The sequence below is a fragment of the Miniopterus natalensis genome, chromosome 19 (genome assembly GCF_054644295.1).
Source record: "Miniopterus natalensis isolate mMinNat1 chromosome 19, mMinNat1.hap1, whole genome shotgun sequence".
Classification (NCBI taxonomy): domain Eukaryota; kingdom Metazoa; phylum Chordata; class Mammalia; order Chiroptera; family Miniopteridae; genus Miniopterus; species Miniopterus natalensis.
Window position 1 is genome coordinate 35,899,768 of NC_142099.1, and position 27,573 is coordinate 35,927,340.

Sequence of the window (27,573 nt, forward strand, 5' to 3'; positions counted from 1 at the left end):
GGGCCTCTTTGGATTCTTCTTTCTTGGAACTCTGTGCCTCTTGAACGTGTGTGGCTTTTTCCTTGACCAGGTTAGGGGATTTTTGGCCATTATTTCATCAAATAAGTTCTCTAACCCTTGCTTAATTTCTACATCTTCTGGCATTCCAATGATGTGAATATTGTTACATTTCATGTTGTCCGACAGCTCCCTTAAACTGTCCTGTTTTTTAATTGTTTTTTCTTTTTGGTTCTCTGAGTGATTTTTTTCTACCCTGCCTTCTAATTCCCTGATCTGATCCTCAGCTTCTCCTAATCTGCTGTTTATTCCTTCCAATGTATTTTTAAAAATTTCTACTATGTCATTCTTCATCTCCTTCATAGTTTCCATTTCTTTTTTCATGCTGTTGAGCATTGTTACAATCAGTATTCTGAACTCTATATCTTATAGATTGCTTATCTCCATTTCATTTAGCTCTTATCTTGGAGAATTCTTTTGTTCTTTCATTTGGGGCTTGTTTTTTGTCTCCTCATTTTGGCTCCCTGTTTGGATTTGTTTCTATGTATTAGTAAGATCTGCTAGGACTCCCATTCTTTTGGAAAGTCTCTGGTGCAGGCCAATGTCAGATGCTATTCGTGACTGGCCTTGAGTACCCTGTTTGAAGCTTTTCAAACTCCACAGTTTGTGATTCCTTCTGCTGGGGCTGGGTGCATTTGGAAAGGACCAAGATGTGCACCAAGGTCTGGGTCCAGAAGCAAATCAGGCAAAGACTCAAAGCTCCCAGAGGCTGATTGTTATTCTGTCTCTTAATGAGCCTCAGGCTGTGAGGGCCGATGAGAGGTTTTCCAGCAGGGTGGGGAAATTGCTCCCCCCTCCACCCCCGCCGCCAGGCAAAAGCTGCTTGAAAAGTAAATGTCTGCCTGATAAATATGTCCTCTGCCATATGGGGGAGTGACTCAGCACAGAAATCCAGATGGCTGCCCTCTGACCTCTATCCCCTGGGCCAGCATCCCTAGATTCTTCTCACACCACTCTAGTCCACTCTACCCTCTCTCTGCGGGAACCCAAGGTGAGTGGCTGCACATGAAACCTTGTGCATTGGCTCTTTAAGAGGGTGCCTGCATTTCCAGCCACCTCTCCATGGCAGAAAGAACCCTGCTGCTTTCTACAACCAAATGTTATGCAGATACCTTTCTCAATTCGGGTGCTCTGGGCTGAGAAGCCCAGCTTGGGGTTAAGTCCCCAGAGTTCTCAGTGGGAACCCCCCACAGCTGAGATATCCCTCCGGACCGTCAGGTGCTATCTGTGGGAGCTCAACCAGCCCTCCTGTGCCTCCCCACTTCCTACCAGTCTCTATGTGGTCTCCACTTTTCCACCTTGGCTATGAGGGTGCTCTCCAGCTCATCTTCAGTTGCAGTTGATTATTCAGGATGGTTTTTCACTATTTTAGTTGTAATTCCAGTTTGGTCCTGGGAGAGTGTCAGTAGCTTCCACTCAATCTGCCGCCATCCTGGAATCTGAATATCTTTCTTTTTTTGGCCAAAGAAAAGATGGTAGGCTGTCTTTAAGAAATGACAGTGGGTTAGAACCGAGTGGATGTACTCAGAACTATTGCTGCTACTGTCTCGACTTGCTTTGAGCCAAGCCAAGTGTTTCTACCTTTCTGTCCTTATCTGACTGCATGTTGAGTTTATGAGGTGGTAAAGCCTCCCAGATTGAAGATAAGCAGGTCAAGCTCAGAACTTGAGAGAAAGACCGCAGTCACTCGTGGGATATTCTGCATGGTGTGTGTGTCTACGTGCGTGCACGTGCGCACACGTGAACACACACACTTAGCAGCTGTCTTCGGTTTTCCTAACATATTTATCTTTGCTTCCATAGGACTTCTTGGGCCTACTTTATATGCTGAAGTTGGAGACATCATGAAAGTTCACTTTAAAAATAAGGCAAACAAGCCCTTAAGCATCCATCCTCAAGGGATTAAGTACAGTAAATTCTCAGAAGGTAAGAGGAATTTCCTATCCCTCTGACAGGAGAAAACGTACAACTCTAACACCAGGGTCAAACACATAAAACCTATTAACCACGTGTCAGAGAACTCTCCTGCAACTGGTAAATATAAAAACTGTTGCCCTTATAAGTTTCAGAGAAGAAAATGAAAAAGTTCTGGAGTCATTTAGACCTCAGTTTTTGCTAGGTCCTTGTACTTTAATAGTTGGATGGGCCAATTACCTGACCTCTCTGAATTCCAGTATGTTCGTCTGCTCAATGAGAATGACCATACATACATTACACGATTGTGCAAGGCGGGGGTCTGCAAGCTTCTCTGTGAGGAGCCAGAAAGTAAATATGTTCGGTGTTGTGGGCCATGTGACTCAGCGACAACCACTCAACTCTCCCTTTTAACACACACAAAAGCAGCCACAGGCAATATATATGTAAGTGAATGAACACAGCTGCATCCCAATAAAACTTTATTTATAAAGAAAAGAGCTGGCTGGATTTGACCCATGAGCCATAGTTTGAAATAGGGACATAGGACTAGCCTGGCGCACAGGAGACACTTAATAAGTAGTATTAACATTTTGAACATAGTGAAGTGGTTAAGAACGTAAGCTTTGAAGGTTAGGTTCAAATTTCAGCTGCATGTTTTCTGGCTAAATGACCTTAGCATCCCTGCGGTTTTTCTCTATTTTAGTTCAGGATCTCATCTATAAAGTAGGAATGGTTATACCCACTCCCTAAGATTGCTTTGAGGTTTAGATAGGGTTGTTTAGCATTGTAGGAAATAAACATGGTCTGGGACACTGGTAAGCCCTCAGTAAATGATGTCAATGATGGTGATGATGATGATGGTGCTGATGGCAGTGACAGTGAGGATCACGAGGGTGATGGAGATAAAAGTGACCACATCGGCCATCGTATAGCAAGTACCTGTTGATATTGTTCTGATTATCTCCTTTATGCTCATGTTCAGACCACAAGAAGCAGAATAGAACTGAATAAGAAAATTGTGTCCATATTGTAAGAGATGTTAGTATAATATCACAAATCTTCTTTCTCCCGTATGTTCCAACCACCATACCTTTGAAGAGAGTAATTGAGCAAGAGAGCGGTTTACAGTGCAGGCCGTGGAACTAGACAGCCTGGTGCAAATCCTGGCTCAGACACAAAATGAGTGACTTTGGGAAAGTTTCTTAGCCTCTCGGTGCCTCGTCTTTCTCATCTGTAAAATGGGAATAATAACCATGACTTCCTCATTTAGGTTTGTTGTCATGAAATCTTAGAACTATGCCTAGTATATAATAAGCACTTGATAAATATTAGCTATGAGGAGAAAGATAATTCTTCAGTCAAAATTTATTCATGTCAATTATATCTCAATTAAATTTTTAAAAATGTGTTCAAATAATTTAATATTTAGCTGACAATTTATGGATTAGAAAGGGACTTTTACATTTATTATTTCCTGTGTAAATTACTGTCAAACTAATTTCTACTAAAGGGATAAGTGACCGATGACAGGTCAATGAACGCGTCTCCGTGGGAACATGGGCGTCAGCACATCATGTTTAGCTTGAGGAAAAACAATGACACATTAACTGTGAAATTTCAGGCACCTTAAAGAGCCAATTTGGCAAGGCTCTGAGTGAGGGAGCATGAGCAGGGGTCTCTCCTATGCCCCCCAAATCATATGATGACAAAGACCAACCACTTAACGTACTTCTGAGGCTTCCAGATGACTGTATCGGAAATTCAGCACCCTAGTGCCCAAGGGGAGCACTTCAAAATGTCCTGTGCAGGGTCCATTTCGGACGTGGGAGGAGGTAAATGTTGTGGACTTTGTATTCCAAGCTGGGCTGTTTGCACAGGAAACGAACTTTGCAACACTGCCCTCTTCCCCTTCTGTTTGTTTGGCCCTACACTGCCCCACAGCCAGCAAGCATTTATGAGCAGAGGCTTAAAATGCTCCCCCCACTTCCACTGGCCACCTGATTATTGCTCCCGGTTCCATGACTCTCAGAAAGGTAAACACAGTTCGGTGGGAAAGTCAAATGCTGTCTTGGAAATGAGATGCAAATCTAGTCAGCAGAGAAAGGGTGTCTTCATGGTACAAGTCTACATTTTGTTGTGCTCTCATTAAAATAAAACATCATGTCTGACCCTCGCCCTCGCCCACAGCCTCCTGAGGGGTTTGAATGATTGTTTCCCGAGTGGAGATAAGCTACATGCTGAGCCAGCTCATGAGAATCCAGATCTCTTTATCTCAGAGGTAGATATTTGAGAGATGGGTGGTGGGAGGTTGGGACAAGTAAGAGCCTGAGAGAGGACTCAGCCCCTGTCCTGCGGCTGCCTGTGAGAACCGGAGAACCAGAGCAACCTGGGCAGCGATCCTCCGTACCTGGGAGTTAGTCCTCGAGTCCGCCCAGGGTTGGAAACCCGCTCTCATCAGCTCGAAGGACGAGGCAGCCATGGAAAGAAGGCAGAATGTCCTGGCTTTGAATGCTAAGTAAACTTTGCCAATTTCCTTTACCACTAATCCTCAGTTTTATATCTGTAAAATGGGGATTGCAACTCCTTCCATCTAGGGTTACTGCAAGGATTAGTTGTAATAAAAGTAAAGTTCTAGGCACATGGTTGGCACACAGTAATGCCAGCTGTGGCTATTCCATGGCTGTTTACAGCACAGGCATTAAATATTGTTTCCAGAAGCTAAGATTGGATGATGGCCTTCGCCTTGGACAGTGTCATCTACCCGAATGAAATAAAATTCTCCCGTAGAATTCAGGTGCCCAAATGAACTAAACTTGCACAGAAAGCCTCAATTATCCTGAGCACATAAGGACTAATCATTTTGGACGATGGCAGTTTCTAGATAGTCGGAGGTTCCCTTCAGGGGTCTAAGATACTTCTTTTCATTGCGTTGGGCCTGGGTCTCCCTAAGTGGTGGGCCTCCCCAGGCCCTTTCAAACACGATGGGAAGCAGGGCTCTGGTCCCTCTCTAGCCAGGATTCCAGTCCGCCTGAGATTTACAGGCATCCGCAAGCGTGGGAACTGCGCGCAGCCTGTCGACAGGCCAGCCGAAAGCCCGGGTCCCTCGTCTGCGGTGCCGCTCGCAGCGAGGACCCCGGGCTTCCACGCGTGGGCTTCGTGCCTCGCTCTGCAGCGAGAGCTCCGTGGGGCCTGGTTTCCTGGGCTTTCTTCCGTGGCCAGCTTTTGAATTCTTGGCTGCGCTTTGTTTAGGAGATGCCTGGAAATCTGGGTTCTGGACAGGGAAGGTGTTACTATATTTGGTGTGCAAGTCTCACACCGGCCTGTCTTCCATGAATTGGGAACATCTGTCGTAGATGCTAAGTTGTCAGTTGTTGTCACCCAAGTGCTCCCAGTTGTACCCTCTCCCCAGTGTGCCGGGAGCAACCTCAGGAGCACAGAGAGCAGGGACGAGTAACCCCCCACAGGACAGGATGGACAAACTGTCACTTGTAAAAATGCTTACAAGATCATTCCCTTTAGAAATGTATTGAATAGGATATGTTTTAAACTGCAATCACAACTGTACCTGATTATTTTAAAACTTTCTGTCACTAAAAGAGTTTTGATTTGAGGCTGACGCTTCAGAAACGCTGTAATGAGCCCTTGTTCACTCTCTGTAATGCCGCACCTTCCAGCAAATTTTGTCACTCACTAAGATCTTTGCAATTCTTTGTGCAATTACCTTTAAAATTTTGTTTCAGCTTGAATCTTATCCTTTTATTTTATTTATAGTCTCATTTTTAAAATGTGTGCTTTGCATTATACACTATAAGTACTACAGTGCAAAATTTTATAATATTCTGCTTTCTGCTGGTAAGCCAACTCTTGGAATAAAAAAATTGAAAAATAAAATTTCCACCAAAGATTGTTTTTTGCATTTAAGTGTTGCCAAATTCTCTATATGAAAACAGTCTTCTAGGCTTTTCCAAGACCTTCCAATGTTTGACATAATATAGGCAATTACATTTTTCTCTTTTTATCTCAATATTTTGGCCCAGTCTAGAAACTTCTTTGAGTATATAAATACCTAGAACAAACTGTAATGGCTAATATAATGATTCTCATTCATCTCAAAAGTGTAAACTCCCCTTCGGAGTTAGAGAGCTCCTTGCCCTGTGCCCTGGGACCAGGCTCCTTAGAAAACACGAGTTCCAGTTTCCCCAATGCGTCAATGAAAGCTGCTGAAAGCATCTTCTGAGCCTTCAAGGCGCACTGAAGCACTCACCCCGTGTGTTCAATGGAGACGAAAAGAGCTGGTCAAACAAAGTAACCAACAAGGGAGGATTTCGTCAGCGAGCACCCAAATGGACGAGCAAAGGGGCCTTTATGCAACTTCACTGTCCCAAACTTGTACGCCCTGTTTTGCATTTGACAAAAAAGTACTGAGAGCCTTTTGGCAAATAATTAGTTCATCATGACAAGAGTAAACAAATGCCAAGCTGACTAAAGACCAAGCAGGAAGCGAACAGAATTAAGTAAATATAAAATGAAGGGCTACCCTTGTGTAAAGAATTTATTCTTAGCGAGAAGCTGAACAAGGACTTTTTGTGCTTCGGCACAATGGTCTTTCCTGTTCCTTCCTCTTCTCTTCAGTAAAGATTTTTAACTTAATTTGATCACAAAGTTAAAATTAGATTTACCAAAAACGCATTTCATAAATACTTCCCCAAAAATAGCTGTTTATATTTTACACCTCATATTATGTAGGTTGCAAACTCAAAGATACAACATGCCTGTTTTGTTCTAGATTAAAGGTAAAATAAAATACTTTGAAGTGAAAAGAAAAAAGCATTGAAGAAATATCTCCAAACTGTCTCACTAGTAACCCTTACTCAGTATAACTACCCCACGCATAAATCTAACTGCTCACTATTTGTGTCGAGGTACCCGCAATCCACCTTTTAATGAATCATTCACTCAATTATGTGAAATTTATCTTATATTTAACTAACATATGAATGTGAAATTCTCAGTAATTTACTTGGGTCAACTAGATGAACATTTATAATCCACTATGTGTTCCAATAAACCTGGATATGAAACCCTGACCATTTAAAAATAAGTTTGCTATCACTTGAAAGTCAGTCATGCTGCTATAGCTAGCCCATGTTACAGCTTCTTAGGTGACTCTCAGATGGCTATATTGGTTAGCTCTCATTACAGATGAACAGTGTCTTCTAATTGTGGCACCTCTAGAAGTGAAATTTATAGCAACTAGGGTGCCAGCATGTACCCTACTGTTAGCTGGGCTGTGAGCTAACAGGGTTCTCAGGCTGTCTTCTTTATATTTGTGCCCCGGTGCTTGGCACAGAGCCTAGAACATAAATGATGATGATAATGATGGTGATGATGATGGTGATGGTGATGATGATGGTGATGATGGTGATGACAACGGTGATGATGATGATGGTGATGGTGGTAACAATGATGGTGGTGATGGTGGTGATGGTGGTGATGATGATGTGATGACGATAGTGATGGTGGTGGTGATGGTGACGGTGACGATGATGGTGATGATGGCGATGGCGATGGTGGTGACGGTGGTGGTGATGGTGATGGTGATGATGGTGGTGACGATGGTGGTGGTGATGGTGATGGTGATGATCATGGTGATGATGGTGAGGGTGATGATGGTTGTGGTGATGGTGATGATGAAGATGATATGATAAATATGATGACAAGGATGATGATTATAGTGATGATTACTGAACTAACCTGAGGGGCTGAGGACTGGATTAGAAAGTAGAGGCTATGTATTATTTTCCTCTGGCTCTGAAATTTATTAATTTTACTGGTGATTGTGAATAGTTGCCTAATCTTATTACCAGTTTGTACCATCTTTAGAAAAGATATGTCACCACCTTCAATCTTTCTCACATGTGTTAAGAGAACTCAAGGGCACTTAAGATACATCTTATCAGAAGTAAAATGTAAGGAAAGAGGCTACATTAATTGTAAAATGGCTGAGAAAGGAAATAACCCAAATACTGAAGTGTATTGCCACAGGTGGCCACAGCTCTGGTTAGGTGCCAGACGTTTTGCATATATTTTCTGGTCCTCAAATAATAATATTATTGTTAGAACAAAAGTTATATTATGTAATAATGAATTAGAAAACTGAGGCTAAAAGGGAGGCTAAGAAACTTTCCCAAGTTCAAGCAGTTAGCAAGTGGTACAACAACAAAAAATTTCAGTTCTGACCCTAAAACTCATGTGCTTTCTCTCTCACAATCTAGCACGAGGAAGTATCATTAATCGTGTAATCTCACAAATATTTAACTAAAATTGTGATGAGTGCCGTAATGCTGCTATGCGTGTATATATTCATGTCATATCACAGATGATATACAGGCATATACATGTCTATACTGGGAGATGTGATTGGAGGTCAGGGAAGGAGTAGCTGACATTTAAGCTGATGTCTGGAGAATGGGATGAGACGCATTTACCCCAAGAAGAAGGAGAGCTTCAAAAGGTCTCTCTCACCTACAAGGAAGAGCACATTTTGTCCTTTTGAGAGCTTGTGAAGGCCATGGAAATAATGCCCTTTCCTACCATAGGCATTCCCTGTGCTGTTTTAACAGTTGAAACAGCGGGAACATCGTGTCCAGAAATACTCTTTCTTGACCTCATGAGGCCATAGGTGTGAGTCACCGACTAAGGGCCGGGAGCTGGATTTGAGATGGGCCCGGCCAACAGCTCGCCACGCGCGTTCCAGTCAATAGACAAGGCCTGACCTGAGAGGGCAGCTCTCCTTATCAGTCCTGTTTGTACTTTGCTACAAAAGCTATTTTGCACCTTTTGAGAGATAATCCTTCCTGTTAATCAGCACAGACTCTTCCTCATGAGTGCCCTTTTCTTTTTTATTTAGATTAGAATAGTATTACTACTCACAGGAAGTCATTTAAGCTTTTGACATTTGTCAGTTCCTGGTAATTTTAACACTCAAATCTTTCTTGTCAACATAGCGAAAGTTCAGTCTATAGTAAATATTGGTTAACAATGTCATACTATCTTTTGGGGGGGAAAAAAGATACAACAAAATCCCATGTTAAGGTTTTCACTAGTACAAGGGTCACAAACTCAGATACCTTCTGTAGCCAAGAGGGTAATTAGATGAAAAATAAGTCCAGCAGGGACTGAGGATTGGAAAGCCGATGTCCTATCTAAAGGGCAGTCAGGACTCAGGTCCAGGCAAATTCTGTGCAGGAGTTTGGCCCAGTGTCACCAGATCTTCAGTTTTGTTTGTTGTTTTTTTAAGAGAAACCAGCAATCCAGTTTCTCATATAATATTCCCATATTGTTAATGTTGGCATTTAATTTGTTTTAACACAATGCAGTTTTAACAAAATATACCCATTAGCTGTGACTTGATGGCCTTGGTTCCAGCCCGCAGGACCTTCAATCCTGAGAGTTCAATAAACAGTCACTGAGCTCTTGTCCGTGCCAGGTACTGTGACAGGCCCCAGAGATAGTGAGACAAACACAACCCAGCGCCTGCCTTTGAGGAGCTCACTCGGGTCACATTATGGGCAGGATTTATCTAGTAGGCTAAAATGAAATTAATCACATAATATCACACATATTCAGTTAAAAATTGTGATGAGTACTATAAAAGAAAAAAATGCACAGCACAAGGAGAGAGCAGGGAAGCAATAAGCTTGCATTTAAGTTGACATCTGAAGGATGAGCACACATTTATCCAAAAGAAGAAAGGGAGGAAGAGCACTGTAGGCAGAGGGAACAGTATCTGCAAAGGCCCTGAGGTAGGATGGAACTGGGTGTGTCCAGGGAGCTAACAGGGGGCCGAGTGGCTGATACACAGCGCACAGGGGAAGAGTCGGGCATAATGAGAACGCAGAGAAGTCGGGGTAGGCCACACGCAGACTTGCGGTCCACATTAAGGACTTTGTGAAATAAGATGTTGTGAGGAACAGGGCAAAGTAAGATCTGGGGTTTTAAGGGATCATTCTGTCTCCAGGGTGGGAAACAAAGCAAGGCTAACAAGGCAATAGTGAAGATAAAAAGGAATCATAAAAGCTACTCAATCCAGCCCTGACTGGGTGTCTCCGCTGGTTGGAGCGTTGTCCCAACACCAGAAATATTCTGGGTTTGATTCCCTGTCGGGGCACATGCCCAGGTTGCAGGTTCAGTCCCCCACTGAGGCACATGCGGGCGGCAATGGATGCATGTTTCTCTCTCACGTCTCTTTCTCTTTCTCTCAGTCTCTCTCCCCCTCTTTCCCTCCCTCCCTCTCTCTTTAAAATCAATGAAAACATATTCTCAGGTGAGGATTGTAAAAAAATACTCTCTCCAAAGAAAGGCAAGAAAGAAGAGAGGGAACAAAGACCAGATGGACAAGTAGAAAACAATAGCAGGATGGTAGATTTAAAACCAAGCATATAAATAATTACATTAAAAACAAGGGGGAAGAACCATGCGACTAAGAGACAGACTGTCAGGTTGGACAAAAAGCAGCACCCAGCTGCCTGCTGAACTCAAGCAACCCCCTTTAAATTAAAGGCAAGAGGGTAAAAAGTAAGGGACAGAAGAGATCTACGGTACCAACGCTGCAGCAGCGGGGGACGTATGTCTTATTCCATTTTATGACATTATCGGGAAACCAAAGACAGGGACAGAAAGCGGATCAGTGGTTGCCTGGGCCCAGAGGGCAGGGGACGGCTGAATGACAGACGTTTGGGGTGAGGGGGATGTTCTGTAGCTTGATTGTGATGACGACTCTAGGACTGTACACATTTGTCAAACCTCAGCAGATATTCTTAGAATTTATGGATTTTATTGTATGTAATGTATAACTCCAGAAAGATGGTGGCCGGGGGAGGGGGAGATAAAAAGGAGAGGGAAAGGAACAGGGAAAGGGAAGGAAAAAAATTAAGCATTTTTATTTTCAAAAAGCACAGTCACTTCAGCAAGAGGAGTTTCCACTGGCCCTTCACCCCATCACGGAAAACATTTTAGGTTTTTTAGGTTTGACCCTATTGTCTGCTCACACCAGCACTCTGGTGGTCCCACCTTCAAGGAATGAATCAGGCTCTTGTACCAAAGACACCTCATCCCAAAGGGAAATTCTGGTGCCAGCTGATGGCAGTGAGACTTTCACCCAGTCAAGTGAGGCCAGGCCAGGCGGGGGAGCTGCCCAGCCCCTTGGCCTGACCCTGCCCTCTCCCCTCCCGCCTGGCCCTCGCTGGCTCCCGGTTGCCACACCTCGGCTCTGTGGCTGAGAGCCGCCCTCCGGGGCCTGGGCAGCTCTTCGGGTCCTCAGCCCCTCAGCCCCTCCTTCAGGTCCTCAGCCCCTCAGCCCCTCCTTCGGGTCCTCAGCCCCTCAGCCCCTCCTTCAGGTCCTCAGCCCCTCAGCCCCTCCTTCGGGTCCTCAGCCCCTCAGCCCCTCCTTCAGGTCCTCAGCCCCTCAGCCCCTCCTTCAGGTCCTCAGCCCCTCAGCCCCTCCTTCGGGTCCTCAGGGCCTCAGTCCCCTCCCCCGGGGGAGCAAGGCCAATCCCCCCCACCCCGCCCACCAGCAGAGAGAGACGGGTATTCGTCCAGGCGTTGATGGTGGGTCTGGGTGCACAAAGGACTGGAGCGGGACATCTGTCGTCAGGGGGTGGGCACACTTCCTGCTCTCAGGACAGCCAGGCTGCACTTAGGGCGAGGCTCTAAGGCTCTGGGAAGGAGTTGGGACAGGCGGGTGGCGGAGATGCGATGAGGCGATAAAGCGGGGCTGAGGGTGGCAGCAGTTGGAAAGAAGACAAGAAAAACTTACAGATCCAAACAAAACAAAACAATATATAAACAGTTCTGAGTATAGTTACATCCCTGCTAACAGGATATTAAACATAAGATGTCCCGTCAAGCGCCCCGGAGAAAATATAACCCATTCTCAAATTCTGGGATGATTCACTGATCAAAGATGATCCAATTCTCTGATTGAATTTAGATAACAATTAGAGAGCCTGGAAAATTAACTTACTAAACCTTAAATAATGTGCTAGTAACGTCTCTTATTGACTTCAGATCCCTGTGGACTCAAAGCCTTTATAATCACAGAGACATGGAAGTGGGTATATTGTGAATCTTTCCAAATAATGAAGGTTCACTACAGAAAGGCCTAGATATCTCTGTAGAGGTCTCCCGTTCCTCCCGTTGAGAGTGAAGGCAAAGATCCTCACAAACTCTCCAGGGGGATTTTTGTTTGTTTTGTTTTTTAATCCTCACTGGGAGGATATTTTTCCCACTGCTTTTCAGAGAGAGTGGAAGGGAGGGGGAGAGAGAGAAACATCGATGTGAGGGAGACACACCGACTTGCCTCCTGCAGCGGGGGCCGGGGATGGAGCCTGCAACCGAGGGACTTGCCCTTGGCCAGAATCAAACTTGCGACCCTCAGTCACTGGGCCGACGCTCCAACCACTGAGCCAAACCAGCTGGGGCATGGCCAGGTGTCTCATGACTTTTACCTCTCTAGGTGCTTCCTACCCTGACCACACATTCCCTGCGGAGAAGATGGATGATGCTGTAGCTCCTGGCCGAGAATATACCTACGTGTGGACCATCAGCGAGGACAGTGGGCCCACTCACGATGACCCGCCGTGCCTCACATATATCTATTACTCCTATGAAAATCTGACACAGGACTTCAACTCTGGGCTGATCGGACCTCTGCTTATTTGTAAGAAAGGTAAAAAAAACACACCCAACAATAGCAAAGATGTTACTATACTGGAACGAGGCTCAGGAGAATCGTAGAACCTCTTGGTAAATCGAGCAGAGGGAGAAGGGTGGGGAAGCCAGGCCACTGGGACATCGGTATCTGAGGGGCTGGTGTCCCCCTCTGCTTCCTCAGCCCCTCCCTCCTCTCAGTCCCCAGCCTTTCCCGAGCAGATCCCTGCCTGAGAGCTGGTGCTGAGGCCGTGTCCATGTGATCTGTGACACTGCCCCAAGGCCAAGTCCTTCTGAAAGAGCATAGCAGCCTGCCCTCGGCTGATGGCACGAAACTCAAGTTTCCTTTCTTGCAAAAGAACTGAACAGTTTGGTCGGCACATTTCAAACGCGTTCAACCGACCTTTATAAGAAATGTCATTGACTGGGCTTCTGAGGAGCAAGCTTGGATTTTCATTTCCCATGAAAAAAGTTCAGCTCATGTTTCATTAAAACAAACGACCACATGAACTGCACTGTGGGAATAATGGGATGAACGCACCATCTGTGTGCACATAATGCACACCATCCCCACATAAATCCCTAACTCATTTATTTGATATGAAAATGCAGGTGCTCGTTGCCTGGTATACAGAGGATACTGGGATGGACTGAAAAAATTAAAACATAAAAAGCTCTACTCTCATTTTACTTTCAGCTGCATTTTTTCCTTATATGAGAATGGATTCACCTTGGCCCTCTCAACCAATTCTCTAGTGAGCCATTACATGCGCAAGCGAGGTGGCTGGTTAAACTCGGAGAGCAGTGCCTTTACCAAGCGAGCTATGGTACCTACGTATGGTCTACTGGCACTGGGGAAATGGGCACTTTTGCTAAAACCTTGACAGTCATCAAACATTTCCTCTCTATGGCAGGTCAGATTTACCTTTAAAGCCCCATTTCTTTTTTTTTTTCTTTTTTTAATTTTACTTATTTATTTCTTTTTATTGATTTCAGAGAGAGGAAAGGAGACGGAGAGAGAGAGATAGAAACATCAATGATCAGAGAGTCATTGATCAGCTGCAGCCCGCAACCCGGGCATGTGCCCTGACCGGGAATCGAACCCTGATCGCCTGGATCCTAGGTCCACGCTTAACCGCTGAGCCACGCCCGGCCGGGCTAAAGCCCCATTTCTTAAAGCTGTGAGGACCAGATAAAATGCTTAATGTGGCAGCAAGATTTTAATAAGCCCCCAATCATCATTGCTTGATAAAAAAAATTAAATAGATTTTGAGAGAGAGAGGAAGGGCGGGGCAGAGAGAGACAAACATCAGTGTGAGAGCTTAACGTGGATTGGCTGCCTCCTGCACGCCCCCTACTGGGGGTCAAGCCCCAGCCCGGACATACGCCCTGACTCAAATTGAACCAGAAACCTTTTGGTGCATGAGACAACGCCCAACCAACTGAGCCACACCGGCCAGGGCAAGATGCTATTTTTAAAATAAGAACTTCTTCAAGTTGACATCACTATGATGGTTGCTTGCCTGAAACTCTGCTATCTAGAAACAGCAAATGAGAGTTTTCTATCTGGGGTGCTACTGACAAGCACACCCTTTCTTCCCCAGGCACCCTCACCGAGGATGGGGTTCAGAAGATGTTTGACAGGCAGCAGGTGCTCATGTTCGCTGTGTTTGATGAAAGCCAGAGCTGGAGCCCGTCACCATCCGTCATGTACACGGTCAACGGCTATGCACACGGGACGATGCCAGGTAACGCACAGGCTGTGCACTAACCAGCTACACCAGGATCGTTAGGATCTTTAATCTTGCTGTTTTCCTCAAGGCACTGGGAAACTGACCATCTCACTGCTTTTCAGCTCTTCATCAGAAAGGCAATGTAATCTAGCTCAGTGGGCCTCAAGAGCTCATCATCTTTTTTTAAACAGCAAGTATAACAGACAGACCGGAATTTACCTAAGTGAAGGAGTGTGCAGCCTTATTAGATGGAGTGCTCTGAGCAGGTTTCACCTTGGCCTGCATCTCCAGGATGACCTCCAGGATGTCAGCTCGGTCTCTTTCGGTGGGTTCTCTGGTCCCTGCTGCACGGTGACCATGCCTTCAGCCACAGAGGAAGCCTTGCAGTGCAGAAGTTCAAGACCAACCCCTAGCAGAAAGGGTCAGCAGAGAGAATTCAATAAAGATACTTACAGCACAGATGAGCAGGAGATTAGGAGAAATACCAGCATACAAAACACTACTAGCATTTCAAACGGTGATTCAAAGGCTTATAGGAGGCTTTCTCTTCCCATCTGCATGTGGACGCTTTGAAAAGTGAAACGTAGCAACTATTAAGAAAAAAAAACTGACTCTCTCTCTCTTTCCTTTTTCCTTTCCCCCTTCCTTCCTTTCCCTTTCCCCCTCCCCTCCCCTCCCCTCCCCTCCCCTCCCCTCCCCTCCCCTCCCCTCCCCTCCCCTCCCCTCCCCTCCCCTCCCCTCCCCTCCCCTCCCCTCCTCTTTCTTTCTTTCTTCTTTCTTTCTTTCTTTCTTTCTTTCTCTTTCTTTCTTTCTTTCTTTCTTTCTTTCTTTCTTTCTTTCTTTCTTTCTTTCTTTCTTTCTTTCCTTCCTTCCTTCCTTCCTTCCTTCCTTCCTTCCTTCCTTCCTTCCTTCCTTCCTTCCTTCTTTCTCTTTCTTTCTTTCTTTCTTTCTTTCTTTCTTTCTTTCTTTCTTTCTTTCTTTCTTTCTTTCTTTCTTTCTTTCTTTCTTTCTTTCTTTCTTTCTTTCTTTCTTTCTCTCTTTATCTTCCCATCCATTCCCCCCCAAAAAAACCCCCCAAAAAAACTGACTCCCACCTAAACCACTTTTACTTCTATCTGAGAGAAATGCCTTAGAACCAAAGATCCTGAGGGAAAGAGTGGAAAAATGAAAATATTACTTTATTAAATAAACCATTCAAAACATTAAGTTTCTCAAGAGTCATTCTCTATATCTGAAAAATCACAAGTGGCTTCACTTACTACAAACAAAACTTATCACAAGTTGAGGCCTGGACATTGCTTTTAAGTTGTTTTTTATTTCATTGGACTGCGTCTTCCCGTCTGGGTCATTACAAACATGCTCCGGTGACTCAGCTTTGACGCAGAGTTTCAACACTTCGTTACCTGAGGTCTACCTGGCTCATTCCTCCACCTCAGTGTGGCCCTTGGCAGTTAGTTGTCTAGATGAGCTAACTTACAAAAATGGATTAACCATCTATCCTGGGACAGGGGGTGTCTAAGAATTTTTTTTACATATAAAATAGCATGTCCAGTACTATGGGCCTTTGAGGGACGCGGTCAAAAGAGAAAACGTCTCTGTGTCCTGGCAGAATGAATCACCTGTGTAAATATACAGAAGCCCCCAAAAGCAAACCATACGCACAAAAATAAAAATTAACACATTTATCAGGGCATCGAGTATATGGATTTATAGTTGAAAAAGAGACTAGTTGGGGTTCAGAAGGGCAGGGAAGGGAAATGGCATTAGAGGAAACAGAAGGTGATGCTGTGAAACAGCCTTAGGGAGGAGTATAACCTGAGTAAACATGGCAAATGCTGATACGGACGGACTAAATGCTCAAGTCAATAGGAGATTTTTGGGGGTGCCTAAACGCTTCCACCAAAGCCTCCTACCCCTCAGCTTCTCATGCTCAGGTCCCAGCTTCTTGTTCTCATGACGGTGCCGGATCCCCCTCTTGTTAAAATGGTCCCCTGAAAAGACAAGCCCCTTGGCCCCTCTGTGGGTAGGAGACGGATGCTCGGCCCCACGGTCTTTCCTCTACAGTAACACTTACTGCAATGAGTTGTGGCTGCTTGGATCTAGTGATTAGGGATCTGAAATTTAAAACCCAGGCAAAGATAGAGACGGGGCTGGAATCCCCCGTGCAGCAAAGGAGCATTTTCCCGGCCACTGTGGCAGCCAAAAAGGAGCAAAACTCAGCTTCGGCACTCAGTTCTCATTACTCCGTCCACGAGATGGTCCCGGGGCCCAGCGTCATGAGGACTTGTCCTCTGCGTTTTAAGGAGAGCCTGTAACCCAACGAGGCATTCATTGCCTTTCATTAAAGCGGTCAACAAGGGGGTACAGGGCAATACACAATCCTTAAACCATCTTCACGCCTCCTTCCCCCAGGTGGAGCTGTGGCCCCTCTACCCCCTTGAGACCATCAGGCTCTTGGTCTCGGCTCTAATGGGCACTCCGACGGCTCCCTCCAGTGGGACCCAGATTGGCTCCAGGGTGGCCAGCTGCCCGGCTGGCCCAGGGCTGGCCCAGGGCTGGCCCAGTTCTAACAGTGAATGTCCAGCATCCAGGGAGCCCCTCGGGCCTGGTACCCCAGGATGGTTGTCACTTACTTGGTTGCCTCCTTGGCCTCATCTTTGTTTCTGAACTGATGTCCCCCATCTCTAGGCTCTGTTCCTAGTGTCTCTCTCTGAAATGAGCTGGACCACGTGTTGGCCCATCCCTCGGACGCCTGCGTTTCTAGGGCAGGCACTACGGTTGGAGCGGCCGTTCCTCAGATCCCTGCACAATAGCAGGTTCTCACACGTATCGGGCGAGCAAGTTTATTACCACAGAGCGCTGACCGCCTGGCTTTGCCCCATCTCTCCTCCTCTCTCAGATATCACGGTGTGTGCCCAGGACCACATCAGCTGGCATCTGATTGGGATGAGCTCTGGCCCAGAGCTGTTCTCCATTCATTTCAACGGCCAGGTCCTGGAGCAGAACCATCATAAGATCTCAGCCTTGACCCTCGTCAGTGCTACGTCTGCGACTGCGAACATGACCGTGGGCCCGGAGGGAAAGTGGAGCATATCTTCTCTCATCCCCAAACATTTACAAGGCAAGAAGCTCTCCTGACAGGCTTGCTTGTGGACGCAGGGCCCTTCCTTCCCGGACACTGACTCCCTCCTGACCCCTTGCCTTTTTGAGCCCCCCGCACCCCAGGCGCGCTCGCCTTGGTCCCCGAGAACAGACGTTACGTTCCCCGCTCTCAGACTTATAACCCTGGTTGGGGGGGAAGAAGGGGGTTGGCGAAGACTTCTGAAAGTGAAGCAAACCTGAGGAGGCCTCTACCTCCTCGAGGGGAAAGGGAGAAAGGGGACTAGCGCACACGGAGATGTTCTGCCTCGTGGTATTTCACATGTAGCTAAAAGGAAGGCCCGGATGCTAGGACAAGACAAACGTGCAAATTTATGGAAGTGCCAAGTTACAAAGTGTAACAGTCAGTGCACCATGAATAGATTCTGTTCTAGAACAATGTGAGCACAAAGACTGGCACAAAGAGGAGCCCCACGAATGTCCACCGAGCGGCTCAAACGTAACGTCTGAACAGCTGAGGAATGAGCTTTATTTATTCACTTATTCATTTATTTTGGTGAGCCTCACCCGAGGATATTTTTTACCATTGATAGAGTGGAAGGGAGGGGGAGAGACAAAGAGGGAGAAACGTCAATGTGAGAGAGACACACTGATTATTTGCCTCCCACACGTGCCCCGACCGGGGCTGGGGATAGAGCCTGCAACCAAGGTACGTGCCCTTGGCGAGAATCGAACCCAAGACCCTTCAGTCTGTGGGCTGATGCTCTAACCACCCACCGAGCCAAACCTACCAGGGCAGGAATGAGCTTTAAAGAATATCAATGAATTCTGGTGGGAAAAACAGATCAACCCAGGTCGTTATGTGGTTCCACGTAAACAAAGTAACTAACTGTTCTCGTACACACTGTTGCTTTAAAACTATTGGGAGGAGGGTTCCTGTAAACAGAGACTAAATTATAAGTAAATGATGTTAGTACAGGAAATCATTTTGTTACCAAATAATGTGTACAAGCCAAACACGTAAGAAAGAGAGACTTATTAGGACCATTTCATTCTTTTAAACAGATTTTTTATTGATCTCTAGAGACTGCGGAAGGGAAAGGGGAGAGGGAGAGACATCTATGCGAGAGGGAAGCACTGGTCGGCTGCCTCGGGCACGGTCCTCCCCGCACAGGGATCGAGCTGCAGCCCTGACCGGGAATCGCACCAGCAACCTTCCAGTGCCCGGGCGACGCCCAACCAACTGAACCACACCAGCCAGGGCTCTTTTTTTTTTTTTTTTTTTTTTTGCAATAAGCAGTCAAAATTATATTTGAACTAATGAAATTGTCACACTGTTCCTGGAAGATAGAGTCCCAAGTAATAATAAAACAACAAAACTAACACTGTTGAGGTTAAGTGCTTTTGTATTAACTTATTTAATTTTTAACTATTTCATATAGTATGTACTGGTATTCTTTTGACTTTACAAATAAAGAGACAAATGACAGGAAAAAGGAGGAATCAACAAGAACTAGGTCATAAGGTCTTAAGGGTCTGTCTGGAAACTACAAATGTCCTTGATCTGGAAGAAGCAAAGGAAAGCTTTCCAAGTTTCCCCAAGCATTCCTCTCTTCCCCTTACTTTCACTGCTATTATTTAACCCTCCCACGGTTTAGAAAGATACACATTTGATCAGCCTTAATTTCTTCTCTCGAATTCTGTCCGTCTTTCTGTACTAACTCAGCCGGGATGCAGGCTTACGTGGCCATTGAGAACTGCGCGAAGAGAACGAGACGCCCGAAGACGCTGACCTTGGCGCAGAGGCGGCACATGAAGCGGTGGGAATACTTCATCGCCGCGGAGGAAGTCATCTGGGACTACGCGCCTGTCATTCCAGCGAACATGGACAAGTGAGTTTGGGGGTTCTGACCACTGTGCAAAGGTTCAAGGGACGTTCCCGGGGGTCCTAGATGCGTGGGCAAAATGCCGTGCCATCAAGGCGATACACGCTCTGGATTCTGTTCAGGTCTTGTTCAAAATCAACCTGGAATTATGCCAAGGAAAATAATAATAATAACAGTAACAACAGCTGCCACTTGTCGAATGTGTTAAATCCTTTCCAAGGGCTTCACTTTAACTCTAGAAGTGAGAAACAGCACTTGTTTATTATGTAGATTAGGAAATAGGTCAGAGGTATTAAGAAATCTGGAAATTCAATAGCTCTGAAACATCTGAAAAATATTCAAGCTCCCACAATGACAGAAATGCAAATTAAGCTTCTCTGAGATACATTTTTCACCCATCGGACTCACAGTCCAGGTGACATAACCCCTTGCAAGGCTGTGAGGATAAACACTGTCATATTGCCGGTGGAAGAGGAACCTGGAAGAGCATTTGAGAGGATATTTTGACATTTCGTGTCAAAATGATAAATGCCTGGACCCTCTGACCTGGCAATCTCACCCTGGGAATTTACTATAGTGATATTCCTGTGCACAGGAAAATGATGGACATACAGGATAATCACTGCTACCCTGTTAGTAGTAGCAAAAGATTGGAAACAAAACCCAAAACGTCCATCAATAAGAAGTTGGTTTAATAAATTATGCTATATCCATACATGGGATACCATGCCTCTGTTTTAAAAGGGTACAAACATGCTCTATGTACTAATATAAAAAGTCCTCCACTGTTAAGTTAAAGTCAAGGGAGCAAGATGGCAGAAATGACCCCCCACCCCGCCCAGCTCTCCCACAGCAACAATAATTTGGCAGCCATCCACACACAAAAGTGCCTTTGTGAGAGCTTTGGAGTCCAGGTAGAAACTTGCCAAATCCCAGTGAAAGTCAAGACCAAGGAGGCTGATTAAAGAAGGCGAGTCAGTGCTCAGGTGGTACGTCTGCTGATTGTGGTCCAGGTACAAGCCTAGAAACAACCTCATCCTCTTATGGACTCAGCTGCAGCCCCTCTGGGCCTTGGTCCTTCTACAACACCATTTGACAAGGGACTCGGGAGGAGTCACACCTGTCCATGACCCTGGAGGCTGGCCTGTAGACCTTGGTCCCACTGCAGGTCTTAAGGTGGCTCTGTAACTCAGCTCCAGCCCTGCCAACCGCAGTCCAGGAGCAGTCCGGCCTACGCGGGGACGGGATGGAAGCCCCCAAGGACCAGATGGAAGCCACACCCATCTACACACCTGGTAACGGCCCACCATTTGCGAACCCTACTGAGGACCTCAAAGTGGACCGTTATTCCAGCACCAGCTCTACTGACCAAGGTCCTGGAGGCAGTGCCATCTGCCAGGGACCAGACAGGACCCAGACTCCACTGAGCCCTTGGCAAAGGCTTGCCCAGCAGCCGCCATGTGACCTGATTCCAGCCTCACTCAGCTGTGATCCCAAGAGCAGTCCCATCAGTCAGGGGACCCGTCTGTCGGGACACGGTCTTTGCCAGATCAGTCTGTGAAGGCTGGGAGAGGGCGTTTGCTGCAAGAGACACCAACACGAGGCTACGCAAACCACAGAGAATGAGGCAACTATGACCCCGCTAAAGGAAACTCACACAGCTTCAGTAACCAGCTTCAAAGAACGAGAGGTCCACGAATTGCCTGACAGGTAATTTAGAATACCCGTCTTAACAAACCCCAGCGCAGAGCAAGAGAACACAGACAGGCCGCTAAACAAAACCAGGAAAACAACGCATGAACAGAACGAGACGTTTAAGAACAAATAGAAACCGTAAGAATAACCAGACAGGAGCCTCGGAGCCGAGGAATGGAAAAACCAGTGAGGGCTTCAATACCGGACGCGGCCCCGCGGGAGGAAGATCCGGCAGGTTCAGAGGCAGGCGATTCGGAACGACCCAGCTACGGGAGCGAGGGGGAAACGGGGGAGAAGCATGAGGAACGCCGTGGGAGCTGCGGGGTGCCACCGGCGGAGCCAGGCGCCCGCTGGGAAAGTCTGAAGGAAACGGGGAGAACGGGACAGGAAGCTTCTTTAAAAGCAGTGGCTGAAAACTCCCGCAGTCTTGGGGAGGACCTGGAGAGGCAGGGCCGTGAAGCCCCGAAACAAGACCAACCCAAAGGTGACCACCCGAAGACACATCGTAATCAAATCGTCAAAAGTCAAAGGCAGAGAGAGGATTTCGAAAGCAACAAGAAAAACAACTTGTCATAGATAGAGGAACCCCTAAGGCTATTAGCAGATTTCCTAGAAGAAACCTCATAGGCTAGGAGAGCGTGAGATGATATATATTCACGGTGCTGAAAGAAAAGAAAATTGGCAACCAAAATACGATACTATACTCAGGAAAGCTGTCCTTAAGAGGTGGGGAGATAGAGGCATTCCCCCAGACAGAGGAAAGCCGAGGAGTTCAACTTCACTAGACAGGCCTCGCAAGAAATGCTAAAGAGTTCTTCAAGTTGACATAAAAGGATGCGAAGTGATAAGTTAAACCATCTGAGACCTAATACAGTGCGGTGACTAGAGTTACTAATACTGTATTGTCTTGACATTTGTTAAGACAGCAGATCTTAACTTTTCTCACCACACACACACACACACACACACACACAAGAAAAGAGTAAGTAGGTGAGGTGGTGCAAGTGTTAACTTGATTGTGGTAATAACTTATATATCATTAGGTTGTAGGCCTCAAATATATATAATTTTTATTTGTCAGTTATATCTCAGTGAAGCTGAAAAATGCAAAAGTCAAGGTGTAGCACAGAGGGTAAAAATTGCTGTCCTTTGTTAAAGGAGTAGAGAGGATAAGAATATTTATATTTTCAAGCTATATTCACATAAATTTACATAAAGATTATCTGGAATTATACACGTGAAGTTAATATAAGTAGATACTTAGAAAATGCAAGGAGATCCCGGCCGGGTGTGGCTCAGCGGTTGAGCGTCGACCTAGGATCCAGGCGATGGGGGTTCGATTCCCGGTCAGGGCACATGCCCAGCTGCAGGCTTGATCAATAACTCTCTCATCATTGATGTTTCTATCTCTCTCTCCCTCTCCTTTCCTGTCTCTGAAATCAATAAAGATATATTTAAAAAAAAAAAAATGCAAGGAGAGTTAGAGAGGTGGGGTTGAGAGAATATAGTATGTGAGTGAGAGTTTTCACTAATCAAAATCGTTTGGATGTATTTACTACTCAAAAAATCAAAACAGAGGGGACATCTGTAATACATTCAACAGTTAAGATAAAAGCTTTTTTAAAAATCAAAAAAGGAATTGATCAACATTATATAGTAACTGAAAGAACTGAGATAGGAATCCAGGACTCTCTGGCAACGCTTGGTGCTGTTTATTATGCAAAATAAATGCATTAAATGGATAAATTCTCTCACGGAGCTTCGGCTTTTGCAAACTAAGGTAGTAAAGAGGACGGGGAGCAAAGTGGTGTCATTGCTGCTTCCACAGCACTTATCGCAGTACCGCAGGGGGTGGCTGCTTTCAGTGGGCACCAGGCTGAGTGGGCGGCACGGAACCATGTAAAGACAGAAACTTCCTGGAGTGAGGAAATACCTTTAGAGACTGAGAAATACCTGGAAAGCCAATAAGGGTGCCATCAACGAAGTGATAGGAAAGACTTAAGAAAAACCTGTCACCTGTCCTATCCTTTCGTCCCGGTGGGCCTTTCCCCAGAGGCATCTAAGGTCTACTCCAGCAACCAGAGGGGCAGGGAGATCGCAGTAGCTGCCTTTAACCAAGACTATGACTTCATCAGACAGACCAGAGGGCTCGGCTTTCCAACTAGAGGGAAGATGTCAGGACTTCACAAATCATATTAAGAGTTGTTTTTCTTTATAAATCTAGATTTTTAGCTAACCTAAGAGCAGAACTTTTAAGCAGAAGGGTTACCCCATCCTACCAGGGTCTCTACTTGAGAATATGGTTAATTTTTTGAATATTTCATTTCATTTTAAGAAAATACAGATCTCTGCACTTGGATAATTTCTCCAACCAAATTGGAAAAAATTATAAGAAGGTTGTGTACAGACAATACCAAGATGAGTCCTTCACCAAACGCCTGGAGGAGTCCGATAGCCAACAAAACGGGATCTTGGGCCCTATTATCAGAGCCCAGGTCAGGGACACGCTCAAAGTAAGTAACAGAAATGCAGGACCATGTGAAAGAAATGAAACAGCAAAGGACATTATAAGTACTGGTTGTTTATTTTTATTTTAAAATGTATCCATATGATTTTTAATTCAAGCGCAACACTTGGTTTTTATTTAGTATTGGCCCTTATTTATAACCTACCTCATAAGACAAAGAGTGTGAGACAGTTTATCAAATTATAAAGGAATAAACTAAAGAGTCAATGTAATTGGGGTGAAAAATATTGGGGACAAAGAAAAGGCAACCAAGAATAAGGAAAGTATAATGAAGCACCCACCATATGATCTTATAAGATTGCAAATTTTGTCCTGAGCTTTCTAGCAGCCAAAGTAAAAAGGGAAACATGTCAGGGCAAGATTCACAGTAGTCATAAAAGAAGCACCGAGCTCTGAGAAGAATTTCTTCCATGAATCCTTGAAAAGAGGGTGCTGTGAGATGCGGTGGATGGATTGCTTGGTAAAATCCGTACAATTGGTACAATAAATAAAAAAGTTGTAGGGCCTTTTAAAAATGTTTCTCGTTAGAGCTGAGAATATCACAGGAAAACCCACTGAGGAAAAACGGTCCTCACTGTGGCCGTGGTGTGCGGCTCTCTGAGACTGGTCTCTGATGGGTTAGACGCAGATATGCCTCGGAGCACAGGGTGCTGCTCAGGCAGGTTTCCTCTGAGGTTATGTCACATCGCCAAGCCGGGAGGCAGCGAGCTGAAGGCTGCAGTCTTTGGCAGATACTCTACAGCTGCAGGACGGCCCCCAGGCTTTGGCAACCAAGCAAGTAAAAGACGCGGTTAACGCCCTGGCTGGTTTGGCTCAGTGGTTAGAGCGTCAGCCTGCAGACTGAAGGGTCCCAGGTTCAGACCAGCCAAGGGCACCGACCTTGGTTGCAGGATCGATCCCCGGCCCCAGGTTGGGGTGTGTGCGGGAGGCAACCAATCGATAGACACATCGATGTTTCTCTCTCTCTCCCCCTTCCGCTGTCTCCGAAAAACAATGGAAAAAATATCTTTGGGTGAAGATTGGAAAAAAAAAAAAAATATATATATATATATATATGTGTGTGTGTGTATATATATATACACACACATATATATATGATAAAGGTTCTCTTTTAAAGATTAAGGAGTCTAACCAGGACTCCTGCATGGATAATGCTCCTCCCTTCAGCTGCATGGGGCTGAGCTAAGGGCATCAGCAGACGAGGCCAATTCTGTTCATTTGAAAATAACCAAAGGACCAGAAGCAGCCTCTCTCTGGCCCGCCTTGCCCCCATCCCTGATGCCTTTGAGGTGTCCTTAGCGAGCGTACATACACCTCGCTGGAGGACCTGGCTCTTAGCCATGCCCCTCGGGAAGTCGCTTCAAGGACAGTGGTCCCGGGAGACCTGGGAGACCTGCCGGGGGAGAGGGGCTCACGGGCCAGATCCCAAGGCAGGTGCGGTCTAAGGGGAAAGGAGAAGGGAAGCGAGACGGGCGCCAGCCTGGAGGGGGTGGCATGCTGTGGGGAAAATGCCCCTTCTAAGGCCAGACTGCTCTGTGAGGTGACACACGCAAAAGCTTCTGTCAGGTGACGGCAGAGACTGCTGCTCAGATAAACAGAACTAGTTTGCACGCGCGCGTACACACACACACACCCCCATCCAACAAGAGAACGTGCAAAGTTAACACCCGACATTAATTCTCACCATGAACCTTAAATCCCGAGTAATGAATCTGAGTTGACTTTGCAGATCGTGTTCAAAAACATGGCGAGCCGCGTCTACAGCATTTACCCCCACGGAGTGACCTTCTCTCCGCTCAAAGATGAAGTCAACTCCTCCTCCTCCGGTGCGAACCCTCCTCGTCCCCGGACGACTCCACTGGCCTCTGAGAAGCTAGCGTATTTTCCTACCGTCCCCTCGCTCAGTAGTATAGCTTGTGCGGTCAGGTAGCACATATACAGGGGCGGGCATCCTAAAAGCCACAAGGAAACCCTGCTCGCCTCCGGGGTTTTCTTTACCCTGCTGGTCACCAAATACTGTGTCCCTCGTCAGTGCCATTGCGGCCTCTAGGGGAGCAAGATCTGATGACCACGTGCTACCCAGGGCTCTACTAATATAGGAAGAATATTCCTTTCCCAATATTAATTGCTTACAATGAGAGCTCCTTTTTATTATGCATGCATTCATTCATTCGTTCGTTCATTCATCTATTTATTTTCGTGAAATAATTTTGAAAATGAAAACAAGTCTGACTGTATTTTCTTTCAGGCAGTAACACCATGATCAGAGCCGTTCAGCCAGGGGAAACCTACACTTATAAGTGGAATATCCTAGAGTCTGACGAGCCCACAGAAAATGATGCCCAGTGCTTAACAAGACCATACTACAGTGATGTGGACGTCGTAAGGGACATTGCCTCTGGGCTGATAGGGCTACTTCTAATTTGTAAGAGCAGATCCCTGGATAAGCGAGGCATACAGGTATTTTGTCTTTGACGTAATCTTTCAGAAATTCCAGGAATCTCTTCTGGCTGGAACAGACTAGGTCTCCTTGCTAAGTAATGGAGCTTTTCTAGAGAAGAGAAACTGTGAAGTCATCCTCTTGAGTGGGAATGTGATGACATTTACCCCTTTTGCTAACTTTTTTCTCTTGTCTGTTTTCATCTGGACTCACTGCAGAGGGCAAGTCTACAGTGTGAAGCTATATTTTGTTCTGGTTGCAAAGTCCGGGTCTGTTTAAAATGTCTATGTGCTGAGCAAGTCACTCAGCCTCTCTTAATTCTTCCTTGTATGAAATGGGTAATACACCCCCCAAAACTACAGGGTTGTTCAGGGTTCAGTGAGATGGCACCTGGTAAGAGTGCAAAGCTCTGTGCCAACCCTTGTTATTTTTAGAGATCTGCACTAGAAAGAGATGAGAGAGATACACTGAAGACACAGCTTCTGGAGAGGCTGGACCTCGACAATGGTCCATGTCCAGTGAGACTAAATTATGCAAAGATAGGAGTCTTCTGACTTGATCTCCACTGCAGAAGAGCCTCATATGATTAACTTAAAATTCACAGACAATTGGCCTAAGCTATAATAAAAATAGGTCTCATCTCAAGGCATTCAAAATAAATATATTCCTAGGAAAATCAGAAACGAGCATTAGGAAGACCCTAATGTACTGAACTTGGAAAGGAAATGGGTAGGGGGAGGCACAAAACTTTCCTACTGCAACCTCCTGGTTTAGCCTTTGCAATTGTTAGGAGCACATCCGGTCAGTCGGTCCGCCTGCCTGATAGGTGTTCAATCAGCGATAAACAGAATTACAGCTGCCATGATGAAAGGAATCTTTCCATTAGGACATTTTAGTCTCTGAGTTTTCTGATCTGCTCCGTTTGCTTTGGCGTAACACCTTTGGCTCTAACGAGGGCTTTTACACAGTGGGCCCTCACAAAGGCCTACCTGGGTGGCTCCAGTGGCCCAAGGACTGTGCCCCTCTGGTTCCTGAAGGGGTAGGTAATTGGCTGTTTCCCGGCAGAGGGCAGCAGACATCGAGCAGCAGGCTGTGTTTGCTGTGTTTGATGAGAACAAGAGCTGGTACATTGAGGACAACATCAACAAGTTTTGTGAAAACCCTGAGAAGGTGAACCGCGACGACCCCAAGTTTTACGAGTCAAACATCATGAGCAGTAAGTTGGAGCGGGGTCTTTGTCCGTCAGCTTCTCACTCCGGCGGTTGAAGCGTGGCTATGCCGAGAGGCAGACGTGGGTGAGAGCCGACACACATCTCAGCCTCCCCTTCATCCGGGGATTTGGTGATGAAATTACGTAAAACAGTGACATCATAGCAACCTTGTTACAGCCAGAGGTCAAAAGCATGTTGTGTGTGTGTGTGTGTGTGTGTGTGTGTGTGCCCGGGCACATGCTCTGGGCAGGAAAGAACAGGTGAGGGGAGGGGGTGGTGAGGGAAGCGGCTAAAGGCC

The 27,573-nt window shown here is 45.9% G+C and overlaps 1 protein-coding gene across 2 annotated transcripts in view; it reads left to right on the forward strand.

The window, feature by feature from the left end:
• F5 (coagulation factor V) overlaps positions 1-27,573 on the forward strand; it is a 56,292-nt gene that overhangs the window by 7,495 nt on the left and 21,224 nt on the right. The window contains exons 3-11 of one of the 2 annotated variants that reach the window (XM_087828107.1): positions 1,861-1,983; positions 12,491-12,703; positions 14,289-14,432; positions 17,317-17,538; positions 19,243-19,408; positions 23,433-23,610; positions 25,354-25,465; positions 25,873-26,084; positions 27,130-27,280. In XM_087828107.1, the coding sequence (XP_087684233.1) occupies positions 1,861-1,983; positions 12,491-12,703; positions 14,289-14,432; positions 17,317-17,538; positions 19,243-19,408; positions 23,433-23,610; positions 25,354-25,465; positions 25,873-26,084; positions 27,130-27,280 (1,521 nt within the window). The remainder of the gene's footprint in view (positions 1-1,860; positions 1,984-12,490; positions 12,704-14,288; positions 14,433-17,316; positions 17,539-19,242; positions 19,409-23,432; positions 23,611-25,353; positions 25,466-25,872; positions 26,085-27,129; positions 27,281-27,573) is intronic. The other variant, XM_087828108.1, reaches the window with a different exon arrangement.